Source organism: Neltuma alba, unplaced genomic scaffold (assembly GCF_004799145.2).
Source record: "Neltuma alba isolate B1F8T4 unplaced genomic scaffold, ASM479914v2 tig00012192_pilon, whole genome shotgun sequence".
NCBI classification, from domain to species: domain Eukaryota; kingdom Viridiplantae; phylum Streptophyta; class Magnoliopsida; order Fabales; family Fabaceae; genus Neltuma; species Neltuma alba.
Genome location: NW_021636732.1, coordinates 64 through 14,467, shown reverse-complemented (window position 1 = coordinate 14,467; position 14,404 = coordinate 64). Strand labels below are relative to the sequence as shown.

Genomic DNA, 14,404 nt, shown 5'->3' with positions numbered 1-14,404 from the left:
CAGCTCGATTAATTATAAATCTCAACAAGGATTATCTGATGCTTCTACTCAGAATCTGGAAAATGACAAGGAAATAAAACTAATGGGTGGGATAGTTGGAAGACGCAACGTATCTCTTGTACGTATCTGTCATCCAATTATGTGGATATGAGTTAGCTATCAAATTTATATGTACAAGAGGTTGATTAATATCCAGAAATTGTGATATTTTAATCGCAAAAGACGTAAGCCCCCACCCCACCCCCAAAAAAAAAAATCTTCATTATTTTAAAATGTTAATGTGTGAAGGGAGTTTTGCGTCACTGAAAGAAAACAAACGGGTGTAGTGCTTTTTCTGATGCTTAGTTGACTTTCAGCTCAACTTGCAGATTTGTTATAAGTTAAAATAGCAGCACGGTTGCAGTTTTAAACAGCACCAACCCATTAATTTTGTGTGTGTGTGTGTGTTTTAGTTCAACATTGTTTGTTCTTCAAAAGAAATGAATTGAAGAATTATTTTGGAAGCGTTGGCGACACAAGAAACTGATGGTTGTTTGTGTGTTATGAGAAAAACCAATGGCTTTTCTGGGGGTCCTAGAGCCAACTGACCCTCTCTTCTTTGTTCTTTAGGAATAACCAATTTATGCTGTCTTTTTCATTTTCTGACTCCTAAGGGCATATAATGGATGATTTTGGTGTTCAATTTGCTTCTCTTTTTCTTATTGCTGTCAACCTCATTGTTTTGCCTCCACAGTTTCATCACCAAAAAGTATGGTCCACAAGCCAATTTATCACATCCTTTTACCATACATTGAAAGATACCCAGCCAACCGCAAGTGTTCTTTTCAAGGTTTTCTTTGTTCTCAAACACCATCTTTACAATTTATATCGATTTTTATCATCACAGAAAGAATCAGCTGATACAAAAGAATCTGCCTAGTTCTGATGATACAACGCAAATAGATTATAGAAAGAAGCAGAGAAGTGAAAAAGTGAACATATACATCAATTTATCCATTTGAATTCTCCTATGTACAATTCAAAGTGATACAAATGTTGAAACTCCCCATCACCCTCTTATGCATCTACGAGTAAAGATGAATTAGTCAGAAAGTCTATAGGTATTCTGTCAAATTAGCCAACACGTGTGAGTGTGTTCCCTGGCTTGTTCAGAAATATGACATAGCCACTACATATAATACATAAAATGAATGTAATGAAAGAATAGTTGAAGGAAAGTTAGTCTGAAGGAGTGAGATACCAAGTCACGTCTGGCCACCCAACTGATTGAAAACTTAGAGTTTTGAAACTTTAGGCTTTGAAGTGAGTCCAAGGGGGTGGCATGGGAGGATAAAAAGAGTGAAGAGATGGTTGATGTGTTTCTTCAAGTGTCTTCGGCAAATATTCTAAATATGAAGTCACGGAAACGTCTTGAGTACTGTCTGGGGTCAACCGCTGATATTGAGGTTGGATCATATTGAAAGGACTTGTATGCATGCTCAAGCTTCTTGCTTATGTCATAGTCTTGGAGTATGTCAATCACACCAAAAAACAACACAACCTCGTAGAACTCTCCAATTGGTTCTCCAACAAGCTGTAATTCACAATCCCCTCTTCTCACCGTTCTTTCCACCCTAGCTGGCATATTCACACCCAATTTGATGCTAGCCCACCTGAAAATACCCCATTGCGTTGTTATAAGCACATTTATGAGTGTAGTCTTTATGGCATAAGACAACATTTTTTAACATAAATTTTACCTTGAAGGATCTAGAAGAAGTTGGTCCATGTCTGCTCTTGACATGCGAGGAGTTCCACCGCCCTCCGTATCACCTGAGATTGAAGAGAGTAACAGGTTCGTTATTAGTTCAGCAGAATATAAACGTTGCATAAAAATGTTGCAGAGTACTTCATAGAAGCATACAATAGAACCACCTGTAGGATTACAAGACTCTGAAGGAATAAGGTCCCCATCTTCTGATATATCTCTGAAATGAATACCCACTAGCAGGCTGTAGTCCATTATCCCCTCTTGTTCCAGAAGCTCACAGTCTCTATCAACTTGCCTGTGGGGAAAAACATGACCAGCGTGCTTAGTCTAATTAATTAGAGGATGGAAAAAGCAAATAACATTTATTGTCTTTGAAATATTTAAAAAAAAGAATGGAGAAAAAGAATGAAATCTTCTGTTACCTGCAAAACTCCTGAAACCAAGATTTTTGAAGTCGGAATATGAAATTAAGATCAAGATCTTTAAGGATGGTGGTTTCATCAATCTCTGTTTCGGGCTTATCTGTGATACGGCCAAGTGAAGAACCCTTCAAGTCAAAGCGCCGATGGATGGTGTACTCAGAACAGAATAGGTTTCCCATTATGATAAATCGAACCTGAAAAAATCACATACAATGTCTGATAAGTTTATAGAATATGCTAATCTGCATCTTCACAGCAATAATAAGAATTGCACCTTCTTCTGAGCAGCTCCAGTTAACTTTACACAGTGCAGACCATAAAATTTAGTCACTAATGTATTTTCAAAGGATCGGACATGGTTGTAATAGGCTGGAAGCATTCTTAAGAGCACCTACAATTGAAATCCAAACACAGCCAAATAAGTCAATAAAAAGAAAAAGAAAAAAAAAAGTGCCTCAATCCTCATCAATTTCAAGTAGGGTACAGCTTGAGCAATACTCACTTTCACTTCAGCTTTTTTCATTGTCTTAATCATGTAACGGTCATCATTGGTCAAGTAAAAGAAGCTGCCGCTTTTACCAGGAGAGGAAAATTCACGAAGGGCATCATTTCCACATATGGATATCATGTAATCAGCTGGATCCACCTTGAATAGCTTCCTTAAAGTCCTGAGGACAGATTATAATGGGAGACCAAGTTACATATGTTGATGATTAGAGGACTGTTCATATTTAAGACGGGCAACTAGAACGCATGAACTAATATATGAATTATTGGTAACTTAAGAAGTTGGTATCATTTTTGTCCAAAAGAGCAAGCAGAAAAGAGCCCATACCTAAAAACTACAGGGCAATAATCCTTCCATCTAAACTCTGTGGATGAATGAGGTGGAGTATACTTGGATCCTTCAGGGGGGAATCTTGTCCAAACTTTCTCCTTGGGATCAAAAGCCGAAGGTTTCAAATCAAGCGAGGCAGAAGGGGCAGGTCTTCCGACAGAATGTCTGTTCAAAGTTCAAACACCACAAAACCCATATATGTAACAGAAACATGGCAGATTTCGCAGCAAACACCAATATAAGAATGAAAATAATACCTAATTCCCAGTTGCAAATTGAGCATGAGATCAAAATTTTTGTGACCTTTGCATATGATCTCTCCTTGCCTCTTAGATTTCCTAGGAGCTTTGAGCTTGGGAAGTGGGCCCCCTCTTGAAATAGCATCATCAACTATATGCATGTTTATCAAGTCCTCATGTAATGCTTTGACAGCAGTAGGAGTTGAATCACAAGTGGCATCAGCATCAATGGCAGGAACTTCCACACCACCATCCCATAAATTCATTCTATCACATGGCCTCTCAACACCCACACTTACCCTCCCATCCACTGACCTTCTTCTTGGCTTGCCATCCCCAGTCTTCGTGGATCTCCAAACTGCAAGCTTCTTTTGAGACGGCAAAATCGAAACCTTCTCTCCTGGGCAAACCTGACACTCACTCAACTCATTGTACACCTCCTGAGGATCCCACTCCAAATGTGCCTCCTGTGATGACCCTGCTGGATAATACGTTCCATTTTGTTCTTTTGGATCTTTACTCCAATTGCCCACGTACACACTACCATCTGACCATTGAAAACTCCCACTTCCTTTGGGCAAACCATCTTCCCAATATCCATCATACCTATTCCCATTTGTCCACACAAACGACCCTTTTCCCCATATGCATCCATTCCTCCATTCTCCAGAATACTGATTTCCATTCTTCCAAACGTAATTCCCTTGACCATCCTCCAGCCCTCGTTTCCATTCTCCTTCGTACCTATCTCCATTCAGAAAACACTTCACTCCTTGGCCGTGCTTTAGATTCATACTCCATTGTCCTTTGTAGGTCTCGCCATTAGGGGCTGTGTAGCTTCCTGTTCCATCCATGTACCCACTTTTAAATTCGCCTTCGTATATGGCTCCTGAGGGCCAACTGAACCTTCCTCTTCCCATGGTCTTGCCTTTGTACCATTCTCCCACGTACATGCACCCATCAGTCCACAAGTATTTGCCTTGGCCATGTGGGAAACTATCTGCCCATTGGCCCTTGTAGTAGTCTCCATTAGGAAGAACCTTCTCGGCGAGATATATTTCGAACGCTTCTGGGTTTTCCTCGTGGTGGTTTCCTTCGTCTGAGTGAGCCATGTACATTGCGCCTAACCCGAATATGCTGTTCGCTCGCTTCTTCGCAACAGCTTGCGTCTTTCGAACTGTGAATTCCCATGCCTTCATAACTCCGCTTTCTCTACCAATCATTTCTCTCTACTCCTGGAAATTGTCTTTTTGCTAAAATCTAAGCTTGTCTAAGGAAAATCATAGCTGCCCAAGTAAAGAAATTTAATTAAGAGGAATATTTCACACATCCCACGCAACCAAGATGAATCAGGAATCAGAAACATCACAAGCCTGTGATGTTCCACCAATGCTAGAACATTCAAGGGGAGTGTCAGAATTATATGGGTCTCTCTGTTTCGTGGTGATATTTTCAAATTTCTTATGCTCCCGGGGAATGATCACCACATTGCCCGTCGAATTTCTGGTTTGCCTTGCCGGCCAAGCCAATGAATTGAGTTGTTTGAAATCAAAACGTTAGGAATTGTGTCGTGCAGTTTCTCCTCCGATGTTTGTAATTGCATTTTTGCGATTGAGAGGGAGAGACTCGTTCATGTCCTACAACCTCTAAGAACCACGACATGTGTGGGGGAGTCCAGCGCTAAATCAAAGTGTATGATTGTTTACTATCCTTGGATTCTCCAACAGATTTTCCCATTCTTTTTCGCCTTTGTCCATCAACAAATTTTCCAATTCAGGCAAGCAGACTATGGGGGGAAAAAAAAGAAAGAAAAAGAAAAATGTAGTTTCTTTAATAATAACCAACCGATGATTCTGACCAAATGAGAATTTTCAAGTACTGATTTGATTATTTAATCTCCTTGGCGGGTTCCGCTGGAAAAACAAAAATAAAGGGAACAAACGGGTAAAAATAAAAAGAAAAAAAGAAAACAAATCACACCCTGTCGTTACAAAATAAACTGACTTGGGAATCATATTAATCGGATGGCTGTTATTTGTTAAACAGATTTTAAATATTTAACTAGATTAACTTGATTGATTAAACCATTAAAATCTTCCTATATTCTTGGAAGGGTGCGACAAAATGGGTGGTCTAGGGGGTTCATGATCAGTTTAGGATCAGGTTCATTCATTGAATGCTCGGAGATAAGGCCAAATATGGCGTTTTAACTACTTTCAACGCTGGATTGTTTTCTCGGTGGAAGTGAACTGTGTTTTGTCTCAAATTCATATGCAATATCAATATTGATATTTTTGCTGAAACATAGGTATCTTCCTGTTGGAGACAATCCTATTGAGACACTGTCAGGTACTAAATATGGACACCTCTCTCAATAAGGATTCGAATATTAGTTCGCTATCTTGTGAAGGACTAGCCCTTCTATGTCAATATGAATATTAATATTTTTTTTGGTACAAAAGAGGGCTAAGCCCAACAAGAAAAATTAAAACTCAGGGGAATCAGATCCCATACAATCATCCAAAAGCAAATATTAATATGAATATTAATATTAATAAACTCTCAAGTTAATACTCGCACTAGTCCCTTTTTTGGGCCATGAATACTGGTACTAGTCTTATATCGTGGGGGTGGGGAACTTTTACTTGTTTATTTTTGGGGCCAGGGGAAGCGAAGCTTGGGTGTTGATAGCTCAAGGGACCCGAGAGACTTAGGGCCCAATAAAGTGAAAAGTCCTTTAATTGATACAGACTCTGGAGATAGCGTTCAAAGAAAGGCCTGCTTTAAAGCCCTATTTGTTGCAACCGAAGACAAGGAGCGAGAATTACCATCAAGTTTCAAAAAAAAATGTAATTATTAAGAAATTCCAATAAAGATCTAAACAGTATATAACACAAATTTTAAAATAGAAAATGACAACTTTTAACTAGTCATTGGGATTTGTTGATAGTTATTTTCCTTTTCTAGGCCCTTATTGTAATTCTTTCAAACAAGAATCTGTTTTTTGTATATTTATTCTACAGACCAAGCCCGGACAGGGTTGGGTATATTTGAAGAACTTGCTTTAGTTCCTCATGACTTGACGACACAAACTTTGAATTCTTGCTGAAAAGGTAAATATATTTAATATCAACAATACTTGGAACGGATGGCTTCTAATAAAAAGATACAGTGGCCAGCAAAAAAAAAAAAAAAGGCTAAACTTAATTACCGCTCACTCCATGAGCACCTTGAGTTCAGTGATATACAGATAGCACGTGTAATATTTAATTTAACTATAATTTATATCCAGCAAGTGACGTGTATGTGTGAAAAGATGTTTGGATTATTCAATGTGTCATAAAATCTCGAGGATGTTAAACGAGTTCGTTAGCCATCCATTTCATTGTTGCAGACTATAGTAGGCAGCGGCAGACACATGCTCCACTTTTCAGAATTCAGTGCCAGGTACTTGAGATGCGTGGCATGGATCGCTATCACAGTCAAAATTCGCTGATCACTTTATTTATTCGTATTTATGAAGTTCGTTGGATTATCTGGCTTTAATTGCTCGCTTTTATTTATTTTCAGGCAATAATAGTGAAAGCCCAGATTTGGCGGAGTGACACGCATCACAATGATTTTAATATTAAGCCTGGAGCCTCGGATTTGGATCTCCACTTTCTCCCTTCTTCCCTCCACTATCCTCTTTTATCCTTCACAACCATGGATCAAATTCCAATAGTCCAGATTTAACATCTTATAAAATAATATTATTAAAAAAAAATAAATAAATTTAAACTGTTAAAATATGGTCTAAACATTAACAACTGTAATTAAAAAATTGAAAAAAATTGCTCTGTAATAATAGTCTGTAGATATTAGCTGTTCAAATTAGATTTTACAGTTTAAATTTATTTATCTATTTTTATAATTATATTTATTTTTATAAAATATTGTAAATATTAAATCTGGACCATTGAAATTTTGATCTAATAGTTATGAGGGAAAAAAAGAGTAGCGGAAGGGAAGAGGATGGGAGAAGAAGTGGAGAGAATGGCCAACCGTGCCTCGACGTGGGCTTTGATAAACCGATAAGGAAGTCGCTTTCTAGAAAAAATGTAACAAACACGCTTTCAAGGGGGAAGAAAGTATATATGGCAAGTGAATAAAAAATTACTACCAGTGGGACTTTTCTGATGATGGGGCTCATTAATCCATCATAACTTATTTGAATGGACTTTGTGTGTTTTTTTTTTTTTTACACAGCCAATTTGAAATCCCAACGAGTGAGGACGGGTGAGACTGGCTATGATTGGGAAAATAGGGGGGGCGATAGAGGAAGTCGTAGAAATTGGAAGCAAGGCGACATGAAAGGGGTAGTAATTTTGTCGACACATGGGCGATGCGAAATATAACAAACTTAACACTATATACGATCATTAAGGTATTCTGGCCGCCATTATAAATTCAACCATCCTTCTTTCCCTTCCACCTTCCACACTTATCTATAAAAGATACCTTTCTACGCTCTTTTTGTAGTAATTTTTAAAAAAAAAATTTAAATAGATTTGATTATTTAAATATAATAAAAAATATTTATTAAAATAACTAATTTAATTTTTTATCTACTTAAGTATAAAGAATGAATGTAGTATTAATTATTAAATAACTAAAATTTAATATATATTTTTCTATTTTACATTGAAAAAACAAGGATGTTCATAATAGATTTGGGATGAAATGAACCCATTCTGAACATTGAGACGGGATAACTTTTTGATCTCGTGAATCTTCCCCGGTTGATGGCAGATGGGATAAGGACATCCACCAGAAAAACATTATCATCTTCCCCTACTATTCATCACCAGCCAACAATCATTAAAAAAATTCCCTAATTAAAAGAATTAAAAATTCTTGAGCGAACAAGCCAACTCATAGGAAGAATCGGGGGCTAAGATTAACTAGTCTGGACTCCTGATTGAAAAAAATAAGCTGTGCAGCTCAAGGTAACGTAGGCATGAATGTACTACCTCCGTTTTGATTATACAAACAAGATGTCATAATTAGTAAAAAAATACAAGGATATAAATGGGAAGTAGCTAAATCGAACAAGGCAAGTAGCGTAAGAGGCGGATCGGATCAAAGAACGCTCATTTGTTTAAGCGCGTGGGCGTACGCACAGGCTTGTCTTCTTCTGTCGCCACTGATTTGATTTCCCGCTGATGATAACTAACCGCCACCTCAGCTCCTCCTTCCCTATAATTCGCGGCTCACAATACAATACAACCACTTGAGTCTCCCAGCTCTCAAACGCCAATAGCCAGCTTTGCCTTCTCCGACGTTCTAGAATTCTGTCTGCACCCACATGTATGCCTTCATTGCTCTCGATATTACTGATCCGTTATCAGGCATTATATTCCTTTCCGCGTTGCTTCGTTTTTACTTTTATCTTCCGCTTTTCTGTTTGGAGTTCTTCAAAACTGCGTCTTTTTTTTTTTTAATTGGTTTCTCTTAAAAAGTTCATCTGCGATGGCTAGCGACGAGAAGCAGAAAGATGCCGAGTTTTTCTTCGATCAGAACGAAGAGGATGCCAACGATGACGATGAATCTACCAAGCTTGTCATTGAGAGTAGTAGTGACAGCGGAAGCGACGACGACGGCAATGGTGGGCCTGACACTTTCTCATCGCAGCAATGGCCCCAGAGTTACAAGTAAAGTCTTCTCTGACTTGTCTCTTTGTGCATCTATCTCCCCATGATAACTTCTCAATACCGTTTTTTTACAATGCATTTTAGAAACCTTGAAATTCCTCGAATCATGCTCATTAAGTTGATATTCGGTACTCGTGAAGCATTTTATGGGCCCCGATGAGAATAACGAATTCGGAGGGGGACCGATGTTTTAGATTACTTAATAAGAGGCGTTAGAATTATTTTTCGCATTTGATGTCCAGTTTTTTTCACTTATTTCAGCAAACCTGATGAACCTAGTCTTCCGCTTTAACTCACTGATTGGTGCCTTTTCTTTTTTGTTATTCTTGGATTTCTTATGATAGAGAGACTGTCGATTCATACACAATTGCTGCATCGCCGAATATTGGAGCAGCTGTTCTCCGAACACCGAGTTTGATATATTCAAGTTTTGTCAATCGTTCCAAGAGTAGTTTAAGCCTAGATGGAAAGACTCCTTTATTATCTGATCATGAAGACTTGATTCAAAAGAAATCGTCATGGTTGGAGGGAGTTTCATTGCAAAAGCAACTTACTGGAGAATTACCCATTGGTCAAGGATGTAGCCTCACTCAAACAGTTTTCAATGGTAAGTTGTTTCGTCGCAGTGAGTCAGCGATTTGTTGCGACATTAGTGGTTGTCAGTGTAAACGAATGAGAGGTTAACCTTAGGTTTAAAAACCTTGTTAAGAGCTTTATGATGAATTCCTGTTTATCTGGTTCATCCTTTGCATCCAAGAACTCCCACTTTCTCACGTTCTGTTTCGACTTAATCACTCCCCAAGGTGTTTTCTGTACCTGGCAGGGGTTAACGTGATGGCTGGAGTTGGCCTTCTGTCCACGTCCTATACAGTGAAACAAGCTGGATGGGCAAGTTTGCTGGTGCTGGTTCTTTTTGCAGTTGTATGTTGTTACACAGCCACACTTATGAGATCTGCTTTGAAAGCAGAGAAGGCATCCTAACATATCCAGATATTGGAGAAGCAGCCTTCGGAAGAGCAGGCCGTCTTGCCATATCTGTGAGTTTGTTTAGTTATTTAAATATGCTTAATTGCTAAGCAATGCTTATGAGGCAGTCTGAAGTGTCAACTGGGATTTGTGTTGTTTTTGGCTGTGGCACTGCTTCGCATATCTTTATTTGCTCATTTCTAGCTTTATATTATAACCTCTAAATCTATTAGTGCCTGTGAGAGGTGTTCTACTTCTTTTATTTGGCCTACTCTTGAATGATTCCAGTTCTTCCTTATCATTTATACCTTGTTTTATTTACATTTTAAGATTGTAACATGTTCCATGACACGTCATTTTCCCAATCATTGGTGTTCAATGTAAATTCTATATGTATTATGCATAAGCGAGAAAAATCCCAAGTGCTGACATGAACTGCTTTTAAAATAGGCAGAGTGTGGTGGTTTTGCTACTCCGTTAATATTGTCGTGTTTGGATCCTTTTACAGATTATTTTAAGATAATGATATGTTCCGTGATGTGTCATTCCTTCTACCATTGGTGCTTCATCTAAATTCTATATGTATTATGCATGAGTGGAAAATCCCAAGTGCTGAAATAAATTGCTATAAAATACACGGAATGGTGGTTTCATAATCCAGTATTTACTAATATTTTCCCTTTTGGATCTTTTTGCAGATTATTTTGTACACCGATTTATATGTAAGTGCTGAATCTGTTCTTATTGTTATCATTCTTCTTAGATATGAAATAATACCATGTTCTTTTACTCTGTATGATTGTTGTGTAGAGACCTCTTTTCTTGAGTGCAGTCATACTGTGTGGAGTTCATCATCTTGGAGGGAGATAACCTAACTAGGCTGTTTCCTGGAACGTTCCTGGATTGGGGTGGTTTTCCAGCTGGATTCCATGCACTTGTTTGGAATTTTGACCGCACTTATTGTCCTCCCCACTGTTTGGTTAAGGGACCTTCGCGTAATCTCGTATCTTTCAGGTTTTGCAAATTCTGAGGAAGATTTTTCTTTGTTTTAAATGCTCCTAATTTAGCATGCACTTATCACAGCTTTCTGAATAATTCTGCAGCTGGAGGGGTTGTTGCAACACGATTCTTATTGTGATTTGTGTGTTTCTTGTTGGGGTAACAACGGATGTTGGGTTCCATCACCCAGGTCAAGTTGTGAATTGGAGTGGCATTCCATTTGCTATTGGTATCTATGGGTTTTGCTACTCAGGACATTCAGTTTTTCCAAACATTTACCAGTCCATGGCTGACAAAACCAAATTCACCAGCGCCTTAATTATATGGTACAGAACATTCTTTGGCACTTGCTAGAAATTTTGTTTACCAACACCTGATTAACTCACTATTGGTTTCATGTGTTCAGCTTTGTTCTGTGTATTTTAGTATATGGAGGTGTTGCAGTCATGGGATATCTCATGTTTGGTGAAGCCACCTTGTCTCAGATAACACTGAACATATGCCGCCACATTCCTTTGTCTCTAAAGTTGCATTGTGGACCACAGTGAGTGCGAAGTCTTTGAGCTTCTAATCGTTATTTGCTTTTGGACGTTTCTGGGGATTATAGTTATTATATTATTCTTCTTTGCTCTTTCAGGTATTACCCGTTCACAAAATATGCTTTGTTGATGAACCCGCTGGCGAGAAGTATAGAGGAGTTGCTACCTGCCAGAGTTGTGGATAGCTATTGGTGTTCATTACACTTAGATCAGCGCTTGTTATATCTACAGTCTGTTGTGCCTTTCTGATTCCTTTCTTCGGTAAGTTACAAACTTTACTTTGTAATACAAAAATTTCTATCGTATAAAATCCCAATCAGTAACGGATACTGAACAAAATCCTATCATTGTCGATTTTTTTTTCTTTCATCCATTTTGCTCAAGGGAAATTTCCTTATTAACTATCAAGGATAGAAATATTAGTTTTGTGGGCTTTTAATATTCAGATAACTTATGCTTATGATTGCCTGGGCTATCCAATGCAAGAAGAAATGTTTAAATTGTCAATGCTCGTAAAGTGTGCTTGATGAAATCTTACTTGTTTTATTATAATTTCAGGACTTGTGATGGCTCTAATCGGCTCTGTACTCAGTATCCTTGTGGTAAGCATATGTTTCAGTTAAACGTGTATGGGAAAGCCAATGTCTGACGACGTTTAGAATACTTTGTAGATTCAAAAAGCTTCATTGTCAACAAATAAGTCATGTGTTGAAGGAAAACTAAGGTTTTAATTTCTCATTGTAACTTGTTCTCGAAAGTGACTGCCATTCAAATACAATGAAAATCTAGCTTTTTCACCCAGCCATGTATTTGCAAGCCAGTCTGTTCCTCTAGGATTTCACAGATTATGCTACTTTAACAGATGCTTGTGAGAAGCTAGGTCTTAGCACACTCGGAACCAGTGCCTGTGATGCTCATAGATAGTCTCTCTTAATTGAGCTGACTATTTTCTATTTAGTATTCATGCAGTAAACATTACCTGCGCCACAGCAAATTTTAGTGCCTTGTATTCGTTAGCTCCTAGTTTGTGTATGGGTAATACTACTAGAAGTGGCCATTGAATTTCCTCAAACGTAGTTCTTTCTTCATTTTGTGAAATGGTCACATGCATTATTAATGTCATTAGATTCTTTGCAGCTTACAGCCTCGCAACTCTATATCTCCATAATGTTTGTTTACATTGATCTGACATGAATTAGACTCTTATTGCTTTGATGATTATTATTATTTTATTATTGTTAATAGCTGTCAGTGTTTAGTGTGGGAATTTCACATGAAACTGCCAAGTGAGATGTTGCTGAATCTTTTTTTTTTTTTTTTTGGCTTCCTTCCCAGGCTGTCATAATGCCAGCTCTATGTTTTATGAAAATTATGCGGGGAAAAGCGACAAAAACGCAGGTTAGTATGCAGCTTATCTTTCAACACTTAGTTAATTGGTTAATCTTAATTTAACTCTTCTATCCTGAAACTTAGGAAATCTAATTGGAATTTATCTCTTCTTCCTTTTCTCTCACTCACTCCCTCTTTTTCTCTCTAATTCTTTATTGTCAGAAACAGTTCCAAATTCTTAACTTCGAACTGTTGAATTGCTCAGTTTCATCTAATCCATTCTATTATTTTTTCTTGACATAATCAGGTTGCTCTGAGCATCACAATCGCAGTGTTGGGAGTCGTAAGTGGAATTCTGGGAACATATTCTTCGGTGAAAAGACTTGCGGAGAGCTACTAAGAGCATACAGTTCAACCCCTTCATATCTAAACTACTCGTGCTAGTGAGGTTTCAGTGTGTGACCCGGAGGCCACTTGGATTATTGTGACCATATATACCTTTGTATCACTCTTGAACCTAGTTCATAACCCTAAGCTTTGTAGAGGATCGTAGCAATGCAGCAAAACAAGTGGCATGTTTCCATTGGCCACCCCTTTCAATTTAGTAATTGTAGCTTATAAGCCAGCTCTTTTCTCTCGAAAGCTACGTGGGCTTTTCTGAAAAGGAATCATCACTATGAGCGAAAGGGTCCTCTTCTTCCTATGAGGCTATGACCCGTGATGGAATTGGAAAAAAACGTGAAAGTGAAGAACACTCTGCTGCCGGAATATGTTAATCTGCCTATCAAGCAGATCAATATAGTCTTGATGTTTGATTTATCAATGACTCTTATATGAGGCGCAGAGATTTCAACTGTCCGACGTGCCCTAATTTAGTTTACTTTTGCACGGCTTGAGCTGTGATCGTGTCGTTAAAAAACAAAAAGAAAAGAAAGTGCCGAGTTGATTGACAAATCATCCGGCCTTTACCCTCTTCGCGACTTGATCAGCCATAATAGACTCATCTTCTTGTTGAATACAATGCACAGGAAAATTCCTCAGTTCACGCCTTTTTCTGAAGCCAAATCCAAATGAACTTTTTTACATCCTGATTATTCTGGTCTACAAGGTGAGGGTCCGCTGCTTGATTTAGTGATTAAAAAAAAAAAAAGAGGATGATTGCTAACGTTGATGGGCTCGTCAAGTCGTAATATTTTGTTGAAAAACGTTCCGAGTTGATTCATCCTCGGACATCATTAGTTTTGGCAAAGGTAAAATAAAGAATCAAATGATACTTCCTCAGTTCCGTTCATAAAGGCATGAAGAGCGGGGGGCAGATCATTGAAGAGATATTTTTTTATTTTATTTTTTAAATATGGTGGAATTCTGATCGACCTATACAGCATGTGGGACAGAGACTGAAAAACTAGCTAGACCAGAGGGAGTATAAAATTCTTGGTTTGAGTTCAGCGTTTGAGGTGACATAGTTTATGTATTTGGAGATCCTATTATGAGGGATGGCCGGATGGCTATAAAATATATAGAATTTATTTTGAAACGAGACTTACGATGCTATATAATCACATGAATTCGCAGTGTACGTGCCACGTGCCACAGTTTATGAGGCCGGACGATGCCTCGTTGCCGGAT

At 38.1% G+C, this 14,404-nt stretch overlaps 1 protein-coding gene and 1 pseudogene across 1 annotated transcript; one reads left to right on the top strand and one right to left on the bottom strand.

The window, feature by feature from the left end:
- Positions 1-1,093: 1,093 nt before the first annotated feature.
- Positions 1,094-4,472, bottom strand: LOC114724593 (phosphatidylinositol 4-phosphate 5-kinase 5-like). The gene is made up of 8 exons (XM_028910967.1): positions 3,268-4,472; positions 3,008-3,175; positions 2,675-2,840; positions 2,447-2,563; positions 2,173-2,366; positions 1,915-2,045; positions 1,740-1,812; positions 1,094-1,652 (listed from the first exon to the last, which is right to left on the bottom strand). The coding sequence occupies exons 1-8, from the start codon at positions 4,470-4,472 to the stop codon at positions 1,364-1,366; spliced, it is 2,343 nt and encodes a 780-aa protein (XP_028766800.1). The 3' UTR covers positions 1,094-1,363.
- Positions 4,473-8,525: 4,053 nt separating this feature from the next.
- LOC114724594 (amino acid transporter AVT1A-like) lies at positions 8,526-13,226 on the top strand (annotated as a pseudogene).
- The last annotated feature ends 1,178 nt before the right edge of the window (positions 13,227-14,404 follow it).